Source organism: Vanessa tameamea, chromosome 3, assembly GCF_037043105.1.
Source record: "Vanessa tameamea isolate UH-Manoa-2023 chromosome 3, ilVanTame1 primary haplotype, whole genome shotgun sequence".
Taxonomy (NCBI): Eukaryota; Metazoa; Arthropoda; class Insecta; order Lepidoptera; family Nymphalidae; genus Vanessa; species Vanessa tameamea.
In genome coordinates, this window is record NC_087311.1 from 8896105 (window position 1) to 8915760 (window position 19656).

At 31.6% G+C, this 19656-nt stretch overlaps 3 protein-coding genes across 4 annotated transcripts; 1 reads left to right on the forward strand and 2 right to left on the reverse strand.

The window, feature by feature from the left end:
* Positions 1-9085: 9085 nt before the first annotated feature.
* LOC113397564 (malate dehydrogenase, mitochondrial-like) lies at positions 9086-10230 on the reverse strand. The gene has a single exon (XM_026635973.2). The coding sequence runs from the start codon at positions 10124-10126 to the stop codon at positions 9086-9088; it is 1041 nt and encodes a 346-aa protein (XP_026491758.2). The 5' UTR covers positions 10127-10230.
* Positions 10231-10612: 382 nt separating this feature from the next.
* On the forward strand, positions 10613-11685 carry LOC113397563 (malate dehydrogenase-like). The gene has a single exon (XM_026635972.2). It carries the CDS (start codon positions 10619-10621, stop codon positions 11609-11611), a length of 993 nt encoding a protein of 330 aa, XP_026491757.2. The 5' UTR covers positions 10613-10618; the 3' UTR covers positions 11612-11685.
* Positions 11686-11726: 41 nt separating this feature from the next.
* LOC113397481 (uncharacterized) lies at positions 11727-19602 on the reverse strand. Of its 2 annotated transcripts, XM_026635868.2 has the most exons (12): positions 19071-19602; positions 18960-18992; positions 18823-18888; positions 18332-18720; positions 17712-17858; positions 17146-17266; positions 15683-15769; positions 15513-15573; positions 15306-15413; positions 14464-14616; positions 13306-13581; positions 11727-13119 (listed from the first exon to the last, which is right to left on the reverse strand). In XM_026635868.2, exons 1-11 carry the CDS (start codon positions 19146-19148, stop codon positions 13310-13312), a joined length of 1515 nt encoding a protein of 504 aa, XP_026491653.2. In that variant the 5' UTR covers positions 19149-19602; the 3' UTR covers positions 11727-13119; positions 13306-13309. The 2 variants fall into 2 exon arrangements, with proteins under 2 accessions (XP_026491653.2, XP_064074181.1); XM_064218111.1 differs by lacking the exons at positions 11727-13119; positions 15306-15413 and having other exon boundaries at positions 13304-13581.
* Between the last annotated feature and the right edge of the window lie 54 nt (positions 19603-19656).

The following is a 19656-nucleotide window of genomic DNA, read 5'->3' on the forward strand; positions in this document are numbered from 1 at the left end:
ATATACCAAATACTTTTTTTATAAAATGATTAATGTAAATAATTATTGTCATCTTAAAAAAAGTACGCACGTAATAAAGTACTATGCATATTTTTAATATGTAACGAAAAATTTGAAGTAAGTAAATGCAAAAAAGAAAATAAATTCCACAAGGCCCCTGCCAGGGGTGTCAATTAGGCGAGCTACCACGTGACGTCACTCATCTGCATCACAACCGCTCTGATGCAAATTTAAATACAGTTTAAACTCTTCTTTTTCGTTACGCTGGATTTTTTACAGCAGCAGATGTTCAGACATTAGGCATACGGCATAAATATATGTATAGGCAAATTACATGAGATTCGCGTAGTATCATTTACTAATATTTGTAGAAATATGCAGAAATATAATGTTTACTAAAATGAAATAAATAATTCGAAGTCCATAAAGGTTATAAATATAAGCGAGCCAATTATTATTATTACTTTAATAATTATATGAGTAGATAGATAGAATTAGAATAAAATAAATGTCTACAATTTCATATTAATAAATTGGAATGCTATCTAACACTGTTGTCGAAAATTTGGTTTCAAAACGTTATATACCAAAAATGTATAAATTTAATTAAAACTTATACGTTTCCAGTTTATTGATGTTAAATTATTTCATTAAAATGTAAATCATGATTGCTTGATATAAAATATTTGAAACACGTGAGTAGAATATCAAAAACAGGGAGATAAATTAAATACGCATTACCTACCTCCTTTGTTATGGCAATCCTGTGCAATAATATGTTCATTCATTCAATTAAAAATGGAACGTTAAGACATATTTGAATGAATAGAATGACGTAGAAATTATGCAGCGTGAACGCATTACGTTCAAAAGTAATTGTGAAAATAATGGAACGATGGCTATAAAAAAGTTCGAATTCGTGGGAATTTGACAGTGTAATGAGTGGTGTAAAAATTTCTTTCACTGTACAATATTGTAAGAGAAGAGGGACGTGATTAAGTTTAGGGGCTTAATATCCGGCGGGAACGCAAAAGACATAAAATGCAGTTTGCTCGTCCAATCAGGGCTATCAATCAAGAATTATAAACAAAAATATTGCATTTAAAGCGAAATATATAATCGGAACAAAGAATATTAAGTTCATTATAATATATTAAATGCAATTATTTTTTTCATGTCCGAACATGAAAAAAATACCAATATACTGGATAAAATTTTGAGTGTTAGATTTAATATTTTATATAATAAAATAAGAATATAGAAATAAAATCATAATTACATATATTTCAATTATGCCAACAAAATCAAAGATCTTCAAACAAATTTAATGATGACAGCCCTACTAATTTGCCGCATCAACTGGCCAGTAGCGAATAGACAACGACCGAAACAGTAGGGACGCATGCTATCGAAACTACAAAATGTGTTGATATTCTGTGACATAGGAATACCGACCTTATGTCCATGTAAGAGCAAACTAATATTAGGCAGTTGAAATTTATTTGTTATGTAGTTAGCAGGGGAGAAACGTGTGTATGACGTTATAAAATAAAATTGAAGCCGCAAGGGCGGCCGCTGGATCTAATTAAATGATAAGTACGATTTAAGATTAATGTCCTGTACTAGAGAGATCAGAGGCTAAAATCCTTAATATTTTGCATTCTCCTCTAGGTCATTCATTATAGAGAGAATGATAACTTATTTAAGTAATTTGCTTTTAGAGGCAGTAGAGCATACACAGTTGTTTAATTGCTTCGTGAGATGCTATTTTAATTACATTACGTGGATACATTGTTACAAGATATATTATCTAAAAAATAAATTTTGTTCAATTAAGTACGACATTTACAATTATATATTACTAGATAATATAGTCAGTGTGATGGCTGCTTCAAATAACTAAAATATAATTATCATTGTACATGGAAAATGGTTAAAAAAAAAAAATGTATATCCCGCTGAGTTTCTTTCGCCGGTTCTTCTCAGGTCCGAGGTGCTAAATTCCGAACCGGTGGTAGATTTTTGACAATCAATAAGCAAGTGTAAGTGTAACTTCTATATTGAATAAAGATTTTTGACTTTGACTTGACTTTGACTTTGATACTAATTTATAATTTTCTCTATTAGGTCGAATATTTTCATCATTCTATTAGTATTTTAAAATATTTATACAAGAATAACAGTTCTAATGAAATAACACAATACATGAACATAGATCCATACAAACTACACAGCATTTCTGAAACTCCTACAAATAAACAACATGCATTGTCATATCACGATAATACAAGATTTATTGGTTAAAGTCGTTCTCACATTTAACCACTAGTTAAAATAATCTTTATTTATTCTATGGCTGCAAAGCCGAACTTAATGGAGCGTAATCCCGATTTGGTATTAACACCAGTATAATGATTAGGGGATGTGATCGTCACATAGTGTGGTGACAACGATAGTTACTTTTACAGCCATTGAAAGTTCTCGTCGGAATATTCACAGATAAATAAAAATAGATAAACATATAAACTAACAACTTTTCACTTGAAGATTTTTTATTATTATTAAAGTGATGCCCATATATAAAAATACTTTTGTTAGATTTGCAATGAAATTTGAGTAACAAAAAATAGTTAGGTATATTCATACTTTCTACGTAGAACGATTCATATATAGACTATCTCACGATTATGAAACGAGATCCTTGTTAACTCTAAAAGCTGCTTCTATGATCGATACAATAATTCGAGTCGCCTGCTAATTGACCGCTTTCCAAAATTCACGAGCACACATTAAAATCCCCACGAAATTATTCACAGAGTTAAAAATCATTTAGAATAGGCTGTATGTAGATTTAACATACATTATTTTTATTTATTTATTACATTAATTTCTGTTTGTATTTTACAATGAAATTATAGTACAATTAATTAATAATTTTTAATTTCAATAATTTAATTAAATATATAGCTTTATATAGAAGAAATATTAGATGTGATAATATTCAATAGATAATATAAAAAAATAACGTCTAGTTCTACTATAATTATTATTTAGTTTTATTATAAATATAAATTATTTTGTCATATCTATGAGATTTTAATATTGCTCTCAGCCATCTACCACAAACATACGGCATAAAATGACGCACGCGTCGCACACGCGTCTCTTCGGGTTGTAATTTTATCTATAGATGCAGCAACGCGTGCATGTGATGCCAGCCTAAGGGATACTATTTTTCATGCAATTTAAAGGTCAGACCCTGTTAAGCAGCCAAGTTAAAGTGAGTATTTTTATATTAACATAGTTAGGATTAATTTGAACTAAAGTCGAGGTCGCATCCGAAAAAATAATCGTGGCTATAAATATCATACTTCATATTATTATACTCTTCGGTAAAAAGATTTCCATTTTATTAAATTAATATTTTTACTCAGTATCCGAAACTATCGGGTATCCGAAATAAAAATCGAACCGTAACCGAATCCGATTTTATTACGTAGTGTTATACTTAAAGAGAGTAGCTTAAATTATTTTTTATGGCTATTTGCTTTTTCTGTAATTATACCTAATATCAAATAAAGAAACTATACAAAACCATCGGATAAGCCGAAATAATTTCGTAACCGTAATCCGTAAAAAAATTCAAAACCAGTAAATAATATAAAATATTATTCAGATATTCGTATCCAGTATCCGTATCCAGATCCAAAATTATATATCCATAACATCATTTCTGTATTTTTGCTTTTTACTATTTAATAATCAGTTATTATATTTTTCGAAGGTTAGTCTAGCTATTAGTTATCATGAACTTATAATAAATGTGTGTCTCATCATAAACATTAATTTGTTTTAAAAATATTTTCGTTTATAACTGTCGGTCAAATGTTCTGTTTTATTTAAGTATGACGATTTTCTGTAAAAGAAAGAAGAAACGGAGACATCCCCAGATCTCGAATAACCCGTACCGTAAATACCTGCATAGTCAGCGCTCATTTGTACTCGAACATTTTAATATTCGCATATTTTTGTAGGCGTCACAGGCAATTGTGTAAATACTGTATTTTTAATAAAAATTCTAATAAAGAATAGAATATGTAAAACTTGTCATCATCAAATATTTTAATAGATACTAATATTTATTACTACCAATATAAATTATTATTATGAAACATGCTAAATCTAAATACTCCTTATCCTAAACCAAATGTAGCACATTGATTTTAACTAAATATTTTTTTATGTTATTCATTTAATTAGGTTCGGTTTCAAAAATGTCCTAATGTTATGTTTTACTGCTACTCAATTCGTCCGCCGTCCCAGAGCTGAGCCCCGCCGTGTCTTTAGAATTTTAATTAAATTGTTCATTGGCTCAATTAAATCGATTATTATAGCGAAGCTAACGCGTCACGGACAGAATATGCTCCACTTTTTATTATTACTGTTCGCTTTAGGTTTTGCGCTAATTATCTACATTAATGTAACTTGTTCATATACTCGTATGTATGATAATTTGCATTTATTAACATACAAAAATAAACAACTAACCTTTAATTGGAGACGCAATTATTTCAGTTTTTCTTTATATTTTATTATATACTTAATCGATTTGTTTCACAACAACCTAATTGAGAGCTAAGTTTGGTTTGTTTATTTTCACGATGACCATGGAATCTTTAGGAATACAAGATTTTTTGACGTAATTATAAATAACAATAGACAAGAGCATATCTTTATAACTATTTAATCAATTGTTTAAAGGCTACCTGTGATGCGTGGGCCGTGCCATACTCTCAATAAAGACGTGATTACCTTACGCATAATCCTTGTATCTTACAGATATAACTATATCTTATTTCCTAAAGTTTTCTATATTGATGACATACATATGTATGTATATGGCTAGAGCTCCGCTCGTTATAGGCTTTTAACTCGTTTTTAATATACAATATAGATATAATTTATTATAATTCTTATTTTTATTATACATGGCTGATTTAAGTTGAATGAAAACTTACAACATAATAAAATAAATTATACGAACCGTAAGAAAGGGAACCGAATGATAATGATTCATACGTTTATAAACCAGTAAGTACCATCGAAGTCACTAACAGATCAAGTTCACAGTAAAACTAACCGAACTCACTTAATAACATTATGTATTATTAAGTGAGTTCGGGTTATAATATGTCTCAAGCAACCACTTTCGGCCAAAAACATAGACATGGAACCACTTAATTACAGTAAATTATACTAGGAGCAAATTACATCGCGATGTCCTTTAAAGAAGAGGAAATGCTACCGTCTAAACATGTTATATGGCTCTTGTCATGCAGGCGGTTGCCATAAAATTGCCTGATTGCTTCCCGCTAATTATTATTGCGGGATCGAATTACAGTCTACACGCTTGCAACGGCAGCTACAGTTTGCTGCACCATAATGACTTGAAATTGAAGCTTTTTATTAAATATGAACTTAATTAGTTTCCGGCTAATTTATACTTCGATACTGCGTCGCCCACATATATCTCACCATAAATAGAAGTTGAAAGATACAATGACTTGATAGATACAAATTAAGGGCAATTAGCGAAGGTTATAAATCGACGTTACATCACTAGACCTGCTGTTCGCATCCCGGGGGCATCATCAATATGTAATTTATAACTCTTCTTATTCTTGCTTCTAATGGCCAATTCACTCTTTATTTACAAAATTAATAGGGAACAGTTTGATACATACATATGTCTATTATTTTACTAAAAAGTTTTTTATGCAAACAAAAAATATTCGCTTATATTTTGAATGGGTAGAATGTAATAAATCTTAGGAAATTAAAAAACAATATATTGGCGCTAACAGATCTCATATAATGTGTCAAATTGTACAAACTCGAAAACTCTTTCGGGAGTACATGCTCGTATAGTTCGCAAAGTTGTTGCAAAGAAAGTTTTAAGTACAGGAACGAACGATCAATCACCAACAATGGGACCGAGGTGCACCCTCGAGAAAAAAGTTGAACGGGTGTAGCTGATTTATTGACGTAGTTAGAATTATCGCCATTTGCAATTCTTGGTGGGTTTAGCAAACAAGTTAACGATAACGCTCACAGCGATTACAACTTGTACTTCAAATCTATCTAATGTAACCTACTTTGTGACGTAAGCCATATTTTGGAAAAAATACAAATAAAATTAATTTATCTATAAGATTATTATTTAAAACTTTGGTAATAACTTTCCAACAACGTATTTAAGTTACTATACTAGATACATAAGCCCCGACTTGTTATAGTAAAAATTACTTAAAAATAAACACATTTCCAAATCGATTTTACAAAATCGGTACTCTTTAAAAGATCTGTTATCTACTATTCTAATTAATCTCTGGAGATCCCCGCTCCAGTCCATGGGGTAATTAATCGTCGACATTGAGCTTGTTATATGCCTCTGATTAAATTCTAATGCCATTCTACTATAAAGTTACACAATTTGTAGAAACTGTGTAAAAGTAATATATCGTAAATGTTTATATGTTGTCAAATGCAATATGCTATTACAATTCGTCCTGTATGTTATTTATTTTTTAAGAATACATGTGTAGCTCAAATATATTCATGACGCTGAAGAGCTTAAGCTTTGCTTAAACTTTGCCAGAGACTGCCAAGCCATTGAAACTCTTGGGATAAAAGCTTTAAGGTTGCATTTTGGAAATCTAATACACATATATGTAAAAACTATATATGATTAAGATACAATTTTAAACGATATAGCTATTATTTTTTCAATCGTTATGTAGACTATTATTTATTTATTGTACCTAAATACATTGTGACAGTACAATCGCAAATTAAATCAATCTCATGGTGAATTGCAACGCCTTCATGTAATCAAAGATTAGTTTCACGCTATCAAAGCAAGTTAAGGATACATAATCACCAGTCTTACGACCCTTAACCCTCAAACAGCAAGCAGTGGCAGTGAAGCCTTACATTAGGAGCAACGTTATTGGACCCTCATATGGCCACACGACGATTATCTTAAAGTTAACCCTGTCGTTACAAACCTTATTTGCGGTTGCTTCGAGCCGTGAACGGTTAAGTTTAAGTTAAGAACACACTACACTACACTACTACTATCATTTCGTGTCTATTAAGTGATTAGTAAGTCTTTTCACTAGAAATTATGTCATTATTGACGTAAATTAATTTATCAGTCTATATTTGCAACTGCTACCGTTCTGCTGACTTTACTTTGGTAAATATACATGATTTATCATTTGGATATCATTCGACCTAAGATATACTATAAGTAGTTTAATAGCCCCTGAACTAAAAATTAAAATCCTTTGAAAATTGGCAAAATAAGATATGTTTAAAGTTGAATACAAAATAGTTATATTTTTTTAAAACCAAGTGTACACTACGCCGTATTTAAGCTTAGTAGTGACCGGAGCGTCGCCAAGGTAGTTACACTGTCCTTCGAATGAGATGCGACGCCGATGGCCGTTTTGTGCCCCGCCATGCTATTTGGCTGATATTGAACCTCTACGTTTCGTACAAGATATCTACGATTATATTTTCAAGCTACGGTCTTTGTTTTCTTTGCCAATAGATGTTCAGTAAATGTAAGTGTGTAGAACTTAACATTCCAACTAAGAGTTCTAATTATAGCGAATATTATGTACAATTAATGTACCTAATTTATTTTTATAAATTTTTGCATTTTAAATACATACTGATATGAACACATATTTTATATCTCCAAGCAATATTCGAATAAACATTCAGCTATAGTTCTTACTGTGCTTAACTAAACTTAATTATCTATAAGTTTTCTAAAGAGGCATGAGCTATAAAATATGTTTATATGTTATTATATTATTAAAGGTATGGTGTATTCCTGATCGATTTCGGTCACGACTAACATTCTCAACGGAGGACACACACTACACACTAGGCAGCATATATCTTATAATGCATTAGTGTGTGTGTAAACACAGGTGATATATTGCTATCTTTTTGTCACTCTCATAATTAAAAGCAACGCAAATAGGACCAACTACGTTTTTTGCGTGTATTCCGCTCTGTCTGCTAGCAACCCTGGCAGAAAAATCCATTATCTTTTTACTACACCAACCAAGTTTGAGACCCCAGGACCCTGCGATCTGCAACCCTATAAGTTTCCGGCTTCTATCAGGGCTTATCCTGGCGGTTCTCTACGTCTATCAGGACTTATAGATATTATAGTACAGTCTGTATATGTCTCACTGCGGAGTTAAGGCCTTCTTAAGCCATACTCCTTTTCGAGTAGAAGGTTTGGAGCTAATTCCACCACGTTGACCGACACAAATTGATAAATACATATGTGTAACATTTTCATCTGACATTGACAACTTACCATGAGATGGTTCATTAGCCCGTCCAAAAGAAAACAATTAAACACTTGATAAATCCGGAGATGAACCCGCAATTTATAATTCTAAAGCGTTTTAATAATACATAATCATTTTAATTTTACAATAATTTTTAATAATACACTTTTATAATATAGGAGACACGTAAATTATAAAAGTATATGACTCTTTTAGAAAAATAAAAACCGTCCCAATGTTAATAGCTATACTCCAAAGAATAACATAATATTACTATAAAAAATAATTGAATTAAACTATTCTGGCAGTGTCGATATCACTCAATAGCCAGTTTTTATAGCATAAGCCTCGGAGCTGAACCTTCCTGCATTTATGACAATAGGCTTCCCAGTAGATCCACATTGGAGCTTCAAAGCTATATAGCCAAAAATTTGATGAAAAACCAATTTCAAGATTAATGTTTTTCATATTTATATTTAAACAAACTATTTAAAAAGATAATTGTTTTTCATAAGTTTTACGATTGGAGGACACGAAATTATTAGAATATATGAATAGTCATTAAACCGGGGAAATTACCATAATCTATATAAAAAATAAGTTTTTTTTGAAGTGCATAAAGTTGAAGGAATTAACCATTAATCAAACAAAGACTCGAATGTGCAATTTTTAATAAAACAAAAATAAAGGGATTTTTTATAATAAAAAAATTAAAAATATTTACTCGCTTCTATCTCTCGAATATAATCTTCACCTTGAGCGACTTCGCGATTTATTATAGGCACAGCTTGGTCCAAAAGACTGCGTTCATATTCACTCATAACAAAACTGCTGCAAGTTTCAATGATCCCAGTTGGGCCTACTTTATTAGGACCTGAGAAAAATTTTGTACCAAAATGAGGATTAGCTGTAAAGCTATTTACGATTGAGTAACCTCCACATAGAGCTTCCAGCAAATGTTCAATGAATTCATTTATTGACCAAGCCATAGCGAGAGTAGCTGCATCAATGCCTACTTTAAGATTTAAAACTTCATTTCCAGACTTTCTTAATAGACGCGTTAACGTTTCAGCTTGGTTTTGTGTGATGGAGTAATGACTTGGTAATATATTAGAAAATAATGGCACAATGGTGTTATCGGAGTGACCACCAATAACTGGCACATGTAAATGACGAGGATTTACATTTAAAGCATTCCCTAGCAAAGCTCTGGCTCTAGCCGTATCTATGTTGGTAATTCCAAATAATCTATATTTATTGAAGGTTTTGTAATTATTTAGAAGTGCACTAGCAAAAGAAATTATAGAGTTAATAGGATTAGAGGAAATAGCAAAAAATGCATCTGGGTTATGCTCGGGTAACGTTCGGCAAATTTTTTGAACAGGTAGTGCATTAGCCGCTAACATTTGATCACGTGTATATCCAAGTTTTCGTGGTATTCTAGATACCATTAAAATAAGTCGCGAATACCGAACAGCAGGTGGTAAAAAATTATCTCCTGTAAACGAAGTAACTGTGGGCCCACCAGGTGTTCGTGCTAACTCCAGACCAATACCGTGCACTGTATTGTCATCATCGTATAGGTGTAGTCTTGTTATAAGACTATTTAATTTCAGCAGCAGCGCAACATTTTTTCCAATCTCACTCGCAGCACCAATTACAGTCACTTGAATATTTCTACACTGCACAATTTGTACGTATTTATGACATTTTGAATACAACGTATAAGATAATAATTTTTGGCTAATCATATTATACTAATTTTGGATTTATTTGAAAGTTCTGTATGTACATGTTACAGTCGCACAATTTTCTTGTTTAATAAACAAAAATCCGAAACGCTATTGACATTACGTGCATTTTTTCGAGTTTGTTGTCAGAAAACCCAACTAAAACGTATTGACTACATACTCTATGAATACAACATTTTGGAACACATATTTTCGTCACTCAGTATTATATAATTATTAATCACGTGCTCATCACAAAACACATGGTCATTTCTGTTCGACGAAATAATCCTAACGATTAAAATGAAATGTAAGCATGAATGATTAAAATGAATTTCCTGCAAATTTACATAATCTTTGAATAGGTAAGTCTACTTCGTTAATCATTTTATTTATTCAAGCACGTCATAGACGTTTGTCAAATCTATGTAATATTTTACTTAACTAGCGCTGATACGCGCTATAACGAAAGAAAAAAATTGTAACCATTTATTTTATTTATTATAAGAAAACATGTTTCAAGCTAAAAAGTGTTTACATGTTTTTTCTAGAAAAGTTATATCCAGAAATTACCAAGTGACAATAGTTGGAGGAGCAAGTGAAATTGGACAATCCATCGCTTTATTACTAAGAAACCAGCGTCCAATCACTAGTCTTGTTATTCACGACAATGTTACACACACTCCTGGGATCGTATTGGATTTATCACATATACCTACAAATTCTGCAATAAAAGGTTACGTTGGAAGTGATTCTTTAGACAGCGCGTTACAACATTCTGATGTTGTAATTACGACCGGGGCTATACAAAGTCCAGGCTTGTCTGAGGAGGCTAGATTACATTTTAATGTTGAATTTATTAAGTCATTTGCTACAAGAGTTTCAAAAGTGAGTCCTATTCCATTCATAGGCATTGCGACAGAACCGATAAATATTTTAGTACCAATGGCAACTGAAGTTATAAGAAACCACGGTGACTATGATCCAAAAAAAATATTTGGCATCACTAGCGTAGATTTATTTACAGCACAGGCTATGTATGCATCTATAAATAATATAAATCCTGAAGACTGCAATGTACCTGTGATAGGTGGGCATTCGAATGAAACCGTCATTCCTTTGCTGTCACAATCTAAGCCTGCTTGTAATTTAAACCAGAAATCAATCGAAGAATTTACTGCCAAATTCCGCTCTCAAGAAGATTTGGTTACAAATTATAAAAAAGGATGGTCTCCAACGCTGTCAATTGCGTATGGTGTATCCATATTTGTTCAAGGAATATTAAATGCACTAGATGGTCGATCAAATCAAATACATGCGTATATTGAAAATAACGATTTCGGTACATCGTATTTTGCCGGTATGGTGTTTGTGGATGAGAATGGAGCTGGTGAAATGGAAAGATATTCCAATTTGTCAGATTTCGAATGTCATTTATTGGAACGGACTATTGAGCAGCTGAGAAAAGACGTTTCTAAGGGTAAAAAAATGTTGGAACTGGCATAATTTTCATTGAATTGCACGATTTTCTATTTCTTCTGTACTTACTATGTATTTATAACATCTTTGCCAGGCAAAATTCATACTATAATAATATCAAGGAAAATGAAAAAAAGAAATGTATCAACTTACGAATATTTATTTACATACAAATCATGTTTAACAAAATAGTACTTATTACGAACGAGGAAAACTTAATCATATCACAGAAACAATCAAATATGAATTCATTAATTCAAGTAACTAAATGCTAGAAAAATATTTTTATTACTATGTAGCTACTAAACAAAACATTTATGAAGTTATTTCCTAATACTCGCTTATTATTTAGGAATCAATACTGAACACTTTTTGGGTTACCAATTACTTGAATTTGTGAACTCTTTATATTTTTATCGGAAAATCGTTTATCGTGGCTGTTATAAATGCATTTATATTTGGCATTCTTATTAAAATGTTGAAACTTGTAAATTTCATTTCAATTATTCGCTGCAATCATCTGAGCTAATGTTCAATTGATTTGTAAACAAAATATTCAAATGAATTACAGTTAAAACAAATAAAATAATTACATGAAAACCAAAATTGTATACTTACATCCGAGTTCAATCAATCAATTAATTTTTCTTTAGAATTTTCTTTAAAAAAATGAATAATTTAATTAATTATATTATATAAAATTTCCCTTTAAGGATAAGATTTATAAACGGCGAAACTTGTAATGGAGTAAAAAAATATATTTTAACTTTTATTTATTTCAAAACTCGTTCTTCGTTCGGGTAAAACGTCAAATTCAGTGCATGCAAACGTTATAAAATAAAACTATGTCCCAAATTTATCTTCCCTATACAGTAATTTTGGCTATACATGTGTGTCAGTCAAATAAATATTCTGAGCTGTTAAATATTAGTATCGTTTTAAAAACCCTTTAGACTGCGAATAGTGTGATTGACGCCCGTTTACAAATCTTCTCTTGGGATAAACTTTACGGTACTGTTTAGAAAATTGATATAAATACTTTTACGATTTTCGAAATTACATCGTCATGATGATATGTATTTTTTGCAGAATTTATTTTGTAGAATTGCAGTTATATAAAAAAAATTATTGTTCACAGTGAATATTTATTATATTGATCAAATATTGATATTACCATTTTTCAGGTTTATTTATATTTTTTTAAAGACGATTAAGAAATGACGAATTATATAAATAATTTGTACTAAAACAATTAATCCACTGTTGCTGGAGAGGAATTATTTCTCATTTTTAGATAAAACCTCTTGGTGCAACAACAAGAATTATTACAGCGTGTAATATACAATAATAAAATCTTTTCAGATCCACCAATCAATGTTAAGTCCACAAACAGGCAGATCTCAGTATGATTTTACTATCACTAGCGATATCTAATTATTTTTTCACATTTTGTATAAAATTTACTACTAATTTAAACCATTGTATGTACAAATTATACAACATGTATACAAACCTCTAAAATTAAATATATTTACCTGTAACAATATAATACAATTATAATTTAATAAATATTTCAAATTATATTTAGATACTACTGTAATAATACATCTAGCAGCAATATATAAGTACAAATCTTTAAATTATATAAAAAAGGTAAGTGTAACGGAATTTTACGGACTCAATATAACCGGTATGAACTAGTATAGTTGTCTGTAGCTCACCATTTCATTCTTCATTACTTTTACTAACTTCACTGCCGGACTCGCTGACCGATGTTGAACGGATACTGATGGACGTTTCTTTAAATTGACTGATGAAGTCTAGTAGTTTCTGGAGATTTCTCTGAGTTTTTATCTGGTCTGCTAACAATTGGCGTTTCTCTGCATTATGTTCATCCAAATTTTCTTTTAAGGTCGCTGCTCGTGCTTCTAACTTACGTAACTCCACGCACAATTTTATATTTTTTTCTTGCAAACATTTCCTTTCGGCGAGTTTATCTAATAACGGAGAACAGTAATTATTAGCCAATTGTTTTTTATACTTCTATTTATTAACGATATTTATATTAAAAATATTATTAACAATTAATTTACGACAGATGCAATTTGAAAGTTTTAACGTAATCTGATCCTCAGATAAAGCATATATACGAAAAGTAAAAGGTAAAGGTTATGGTAGGACTGTAGCTGCACATAACACTGGTGAGGCTAGGGCTAGGTTAGACATTTGAAGCGCGGTGTTTATCGATATCGATATTTTGAGTTGAACAATTTCCTTGTCATTTTATTCAGATTTATATGAAAGAACTCTCATCACGTAACTTCGACTTGTAATAACATTAGCTCTGCTTTTAATTTTGTGTATAATTCTGGCCGAACCTAATTTAATTTGAACTAAAATGTGCCAAAGGTACTTGAAGTATACTTTGAGTCAAACGCATTCACGGTCGGTATTTCTAGAAAAGTTCTGAGCATATATGGGCTAAATATAGATATAGCACAGCGTAAAGTAAAACTACCAGTGGGCCATCGACTTTGTAGTCTCGCGAATTGCCGCTTTTCCTCATTGCGGCATTACATTTATTTATTATTTTTATACTCAGTCTTACTTCCCGATACTGGCATTTACTTAGGTACCGGTATCGGGAATATAATGGATACGTACATGTATCATAAAAAAATACAAGATCGTTAAATCACGACTAAATAGCACAATGAGCAGGTCTCGGTCATTAAGATTTTTACACCCCTGTGTGTATGGCAGCGCCTCTCGCCCCACGGAGTCCACTCGATTGAGCTTCCTAGACGCGTCCGGTGGCCCACCGATAGGTTGCGTATAGGCTGTGGCCATAGCCTAGAGTAGCGTGTGGTGGGGCGCACCCGAGTAGAGGTGCACGCTGGCGGCGCGCGCGGCGCCGCACACGGCGGGCTCGGGCAGCGCGCGCGCGCACGCGGCGCAGCGCCCGCCCGCGCCGCAGCCCGTGTGCTGCCACAGCTCGCACCACGCGCACCACACCAGCAGCGACGGCACGTCTGTCGGACGCCATATAAGAATAAATAAAAACACCTCGGCCTCGTAATCTGAAGTCATTTCTTATTTGCTTTGGTCATGAATTTCTAAATACTAGTACTTTTGCAACTCTGTATACAATGCTAACTGAATATGGTTTTAACCTGGTCCCAGCTGCAAGCGCTGAGTATTTAAATCCTATCGTGTTTGTAATTTAAAGCGGTCACATTTCACCTATGGTGCTATTACGGTTATAGCATAGCGGCTGTTGCTATCAAATATTTGTTGCGGATTGATATCAAAACAATTCAAAAAAATATAAATCAGTATTATGGACCTGTGCATATACTGATTTATCGACACACAATACTAATTTATCGATTGCAACATTTATCAATCCGCAACAGATATTTGATAGCAACAGTTGCTATGCTATAACCGCAATAGCACCAAAACTCTATCCATAACCTATTTCAACCACAAGAGATTTAAAGATAAATAAACAGCTTTGAATTAACGCATCATCATGTTTATTGGTCGAAATGTTGTTTTAAATATCGAAACAGTTTGTTACCAAAACTTTGGAAGTAAAATGAAAGTAAATATAAGTAGTAAGTTGAATATCGGTATATTATAAAGAAAGATTAATTAATCAAGAACTATTTGTAGCGAATGTTATGTAATGTAATATGTTTAGTAAAAAATAATGTACCATTTCTTCCACATCCATGACAAACTTTCTTAGTAGGTGAATAAACTGGCTCTACGGATAGACCCGCCGGTAACGACGCCACCCAGGCCGGTTTATTGTTGCTCCAACCTGGTTAATATAGAGTGAAGTTAGATTTTTTTTTTTTCAATCCATTTTAGTAAATTGAAAAAAAGGTTCTTTGTTGTAAATATTCATATCCTCACATACCTCCCTTATTTTCTGATGATGACCCTGAAGGAGAACCTTCCCTTGAAAATTTATTTTGACTCTGTAAATAATAATAATAAATATCAATATGTATAGTTGATATGAAGTATTTTCAAATATTAGCAAAAGATAATATTGTTATGAAAATGTGAAACATTAGTCTTTGTTACCTGTTGCTTTCGTAACTTTGCAGAACGTGTTTGCGGCGGATCGCTGTGTGACTGCAAATATGGATACTGATTGTACTTTTTCCTTTTCTGGAAATAGAAATTACAATTGCATAAATATTAGGAGCCTGTTCGTGAGCATACTGTACGTCCCCGACGTCCCGTATTAATGGATGTTTTATAAAGAAAGATGCAACCATACCAGTCATAAGACATTTTATATTTAAAGTTACTGACCGAGTACAGATCTATTCACTATCGAAGACGCGGCCTTCAACGTTAAATTATTTCCGGCGTGCATTAATATGAGCATTACCATCTATACCATAGCCATACGGGGCACGTGCCCAGGGCCCCCATTTTGAGGGGGGCCCGAAGAACCAACAATTTCTTGCACACGTTGACTGCTATGAATATTTTTTGCACCACCAATTAGATTTCTAAGAATTACCTAAACTTAATGTCGGGCTATAAGCTAATTATTTCTACATGGTAGACGATTTTTTTAAATTAAAAATAAAATGTATTTGTTAAATATTTTGCCAGATATTTCATTTTAGTAAATATCTAGCAAAGGGGCCCCCGATTCATGTGTGCCCAAGGGCCCCAAAATAGCTTGAGATGGCTCTGAATATGAAGGAGTGACGCTCGAGCTTTCAAGAGTGTGAAATGACAGACAATTGACAACAAAAAAATATGAATTTTATTTTATTTAAGTTTTTTAATACATTAATTTAACGTAAAGAGGCTCGCCTTCGTCAATGATAAGATCTATATATAACTTTTCTCAATTTATCAAAAAATTATCTATCTTGCACAAAAATATTTCAAAAAAAAGTTCCTGTTTTAGCGCGTCCAACTAACGAAAACGAGAGGCTTTTACATATTAGTATTTAGGTTACGTCTGAGGTCATCTTATATGCTTTCAATACAATATTATAAATGACTAGCGACCCACTCCGACTTCACATGGGTGCGAGTTATATGGTACAGATGTACACTGGTACAGTGTTCACTCTAGCACTAGGAATAATGTAACTTTTCACAAGTGAATTTTTTTTAGAATTGGATCCGTAGATTACGTACTACATACACACAAAAAAATATTACTTCTTTCTAATATTTGTATAGAATACAATTTTTTTTGTCTCATTGAACCATTTTCCATGTTTATTGGATTTCGGTGGATGCTCTGCTTATCTAATATCGTTCAAGTGTATTGTCAATGAAAGGTGAAGACCGAACATTAGTGTGGTCAAATGCTTAAATAAGATCCACTATATTTACACCTCACAGACACCAAATTTTTTTTCTCTTATAGGCCATCTTAGACCCCTGAGGGTCGATATAAATCACTTTGGGTATCATTGGTATAAACTGACATACTCAAGATTTTAATTATAATCTATACAAATATTTTAATTGATCACACTACACAACATGAAAAAGTAAAAAATAAAACTTACGGGTATCATGTCGTAACTGCCAAAGAGAAATTCACTCTTGTCATTTGAAGATCGTTTGCGACGTTCATTTCTCGTTCTTTCTATTATATCCTTTTGTTGTAACGTGATCAAACCAATGAGTCTGGAATGATAAGAACTTTTATTAGCAATTTTATAAATTAATTTAAGGACACCGACCACAGCGTCTAATCTCAAGCTGCAAAAAAATGAACAACACATATTATATTAAGGTATCTACTTACCTACCTATTAAGGTATCTACAGGAAAGTGTGTAAAAATTACCTGTACCTGTACCACGGCATTTGCAATACCCGTGAGCTATTTGGGGGACAGGTGTTATGTACCCTATGTTCTTTTCTATTGGCCTCACAATGCAAAATTTCAAGATGATCGATTTCTCTCTCATATTTTAATAAATCTATATATAAATATAAATTATCTAAGATTTTTTACAATTTTTTTAAGACAAAAATGATGAAATTGGGCGTATACTAAATAAATAAATATAACAAAAGTATTTTCTATTTGTAGTACCCTAATGAAAGAAAACATTATTTCAGCATACCTCATAAAAACCTCCTTGGGTACAGGTTCTCCTGGTTCAGGGAGAGGTGGTGGAGATGGTGTTGGTGAAATATCCATTCCCAGTGAAGAGTCTGAATCTGATTGCCGTTCCTGCACCTCATTATGATCTTTCTGGATTTTTCCACCACTGAAAGATACAAACACTAAATTAAAACAATTTATTTAACTCTCAAATGTATTTATTTCCAATGTACTGCATACTGTAATGCCATTATATATGTAAATTACTGAACAAAAAAGTATTGGATTTAGACTTTACTTGAGAAGATTATCAACATAAAAATTCCAGTGACTTGTCTAAAATAAAAAGTAACAATAAAATGTGTTGTTAATGCTTGTACTTGTTGATATATATCCCTAAGATATTCACTCATCGCTCAAACTTTGTATAGTTGTTGTTGGCACTTGCATTAAGGTTTCTGGCATAATACCATCATTGTATCATGATGGCAAACAAGTCATAACTAATAATTAATTTTCAATAAAATTGAAAAAGTCATTGCAATGCTTGCCACAAATTACAATGTATTATGATATTTACTTATTTGTTTTCTTTATAAATAAATATATTTGAGGTTTCAAACTCATTTGTATACTTACATGAAAGACTCCTTTACTTTATTTAATGCGATTGCAAAATTACTTCTGCTATCTTGTACAATATTTTGTAACTGTGTTACATTTTTTGAATAAATATACTTCTCACCAATTTCAATGTTATTTGTGTTCTCCTTTTCACAGTATTTGTTTTCATTGTCTGAATCAGAAACATCATTATTAATGTTTTCTGTTTTAATCTGGATTTCATTTAAAACTGAAGGTTTTAAAAGAGACACAGTGCGATTTCTGCTTCGATATTGTAATTGATGATCTCTTAGTTGTTGAGCAACATATCTGTTGTCATTTTCTATGCTAACTTGCTTATTTCTGGCCCTTAGACGCTGTTGATATAACTCTAATTCCCTGCGAAGTCTATCCACTACTAATTTCTAAAAATAAAATACATTTTTACTATGACAAACCATAACACTATACATATAATCTAAATAAAATGTTATTTTTAACTTCAAGTGAATAGGAAAAATACTTACTTGAGCCTGACCTATAGCTATTATTTCTTTCTCTGCTTCACTCACTTTATTTTTCAAATTAGCATTCTAAAACAAATAAATAACATTAAAACCATAAATACGAACAAAATTTAACGCGCAAATGATATCGTTCTTACATTTTCGTCTTCCTGCAGACGCGCAACCCATATCTGCAAATAAGTGATATTTTTTTAAAGTAAATAACTGTTCATCTTAAAAAAAAAATCTAGGCCTAAATTATAAATTACCTGATGAACACGAATTGCGTTTTTTAAATCAGATTGTGTTTTACGAATGTCTTCTTTTATTTCATTAGAAACTTCCATTATAACACATAAGAACTTTAACAATTATAAATAATTGTTTCAACTATTTTTAAAAGTAGATATCACAAAGAAAAACTAGAAAAGTATTTGTCAATTGAAGTAAATACCATTTTCCGCACACATTGCTTAATAAAACTCAAAAAGCAATTAATGACACTAAAATAAACGATGTTATTTAGTTATTTCAACTAAATATTTACAAATTTATTTATCCGAAGTTTAAGCCATAACTAAAATAAATATGTTCAAGGTCCTTTTCTACTTTTAGTTCAATTTTCTGTTATATATCATGAAAGTAGAAACAAAATACACCCATGGTACGATTGGTACGTATGCTCTACAACAAGTAACAAAGATTTATTTTATGAACTACTGTAGAATGTACATAAACATAATTATAACACAAAAGTTATATCTAGTATTATTACATAGGTAGTATATACATTATATATTACTATTAGTAGTGTTATGTAGATATATAACTGTTTTTTTTTTATAATTTGTATTC

Excerpts from the sequence above, each read along its gene's own strand:
- LOC113397564 (XM_026635973.2), bottom strand. The coding sequence starts at position 10,126 with ATGATTAGCCAAAAATTATTATCTTATACGTTGTATTCAAAATGTCAT.
- LOC113397481 (XM_026635868.2), bottom strand. The coding sequence starts at position 19,148 with ATGGAAGTTTCTAATGAAATAAAAGAAGACATTCGTAAAACACAATCT. Across the intron at positions 15,574-15,682 it reads CAAAGTTACGAAAGCAACAG|AGTCAAAATAAATTTTCAAG; the intron begins GTAACAAAGACT and ends TATTATTTACAG. Across the intron at positions 13,582-14,463 it reads CAGCGTGCACCTCTACTCGG|ATAAACTCGCCGAAAGGAAA; the intron begins GTGCGCCCCACC and ends CTCCGTTATTAG.
- LOC113397563 (XM_026635972.2), top strand. The coding sequence starts at position 10,619 with ATGTTTCAAGCTAAAAAGTGTTTACATGTTTTTTCTAGAAAAGTTATA.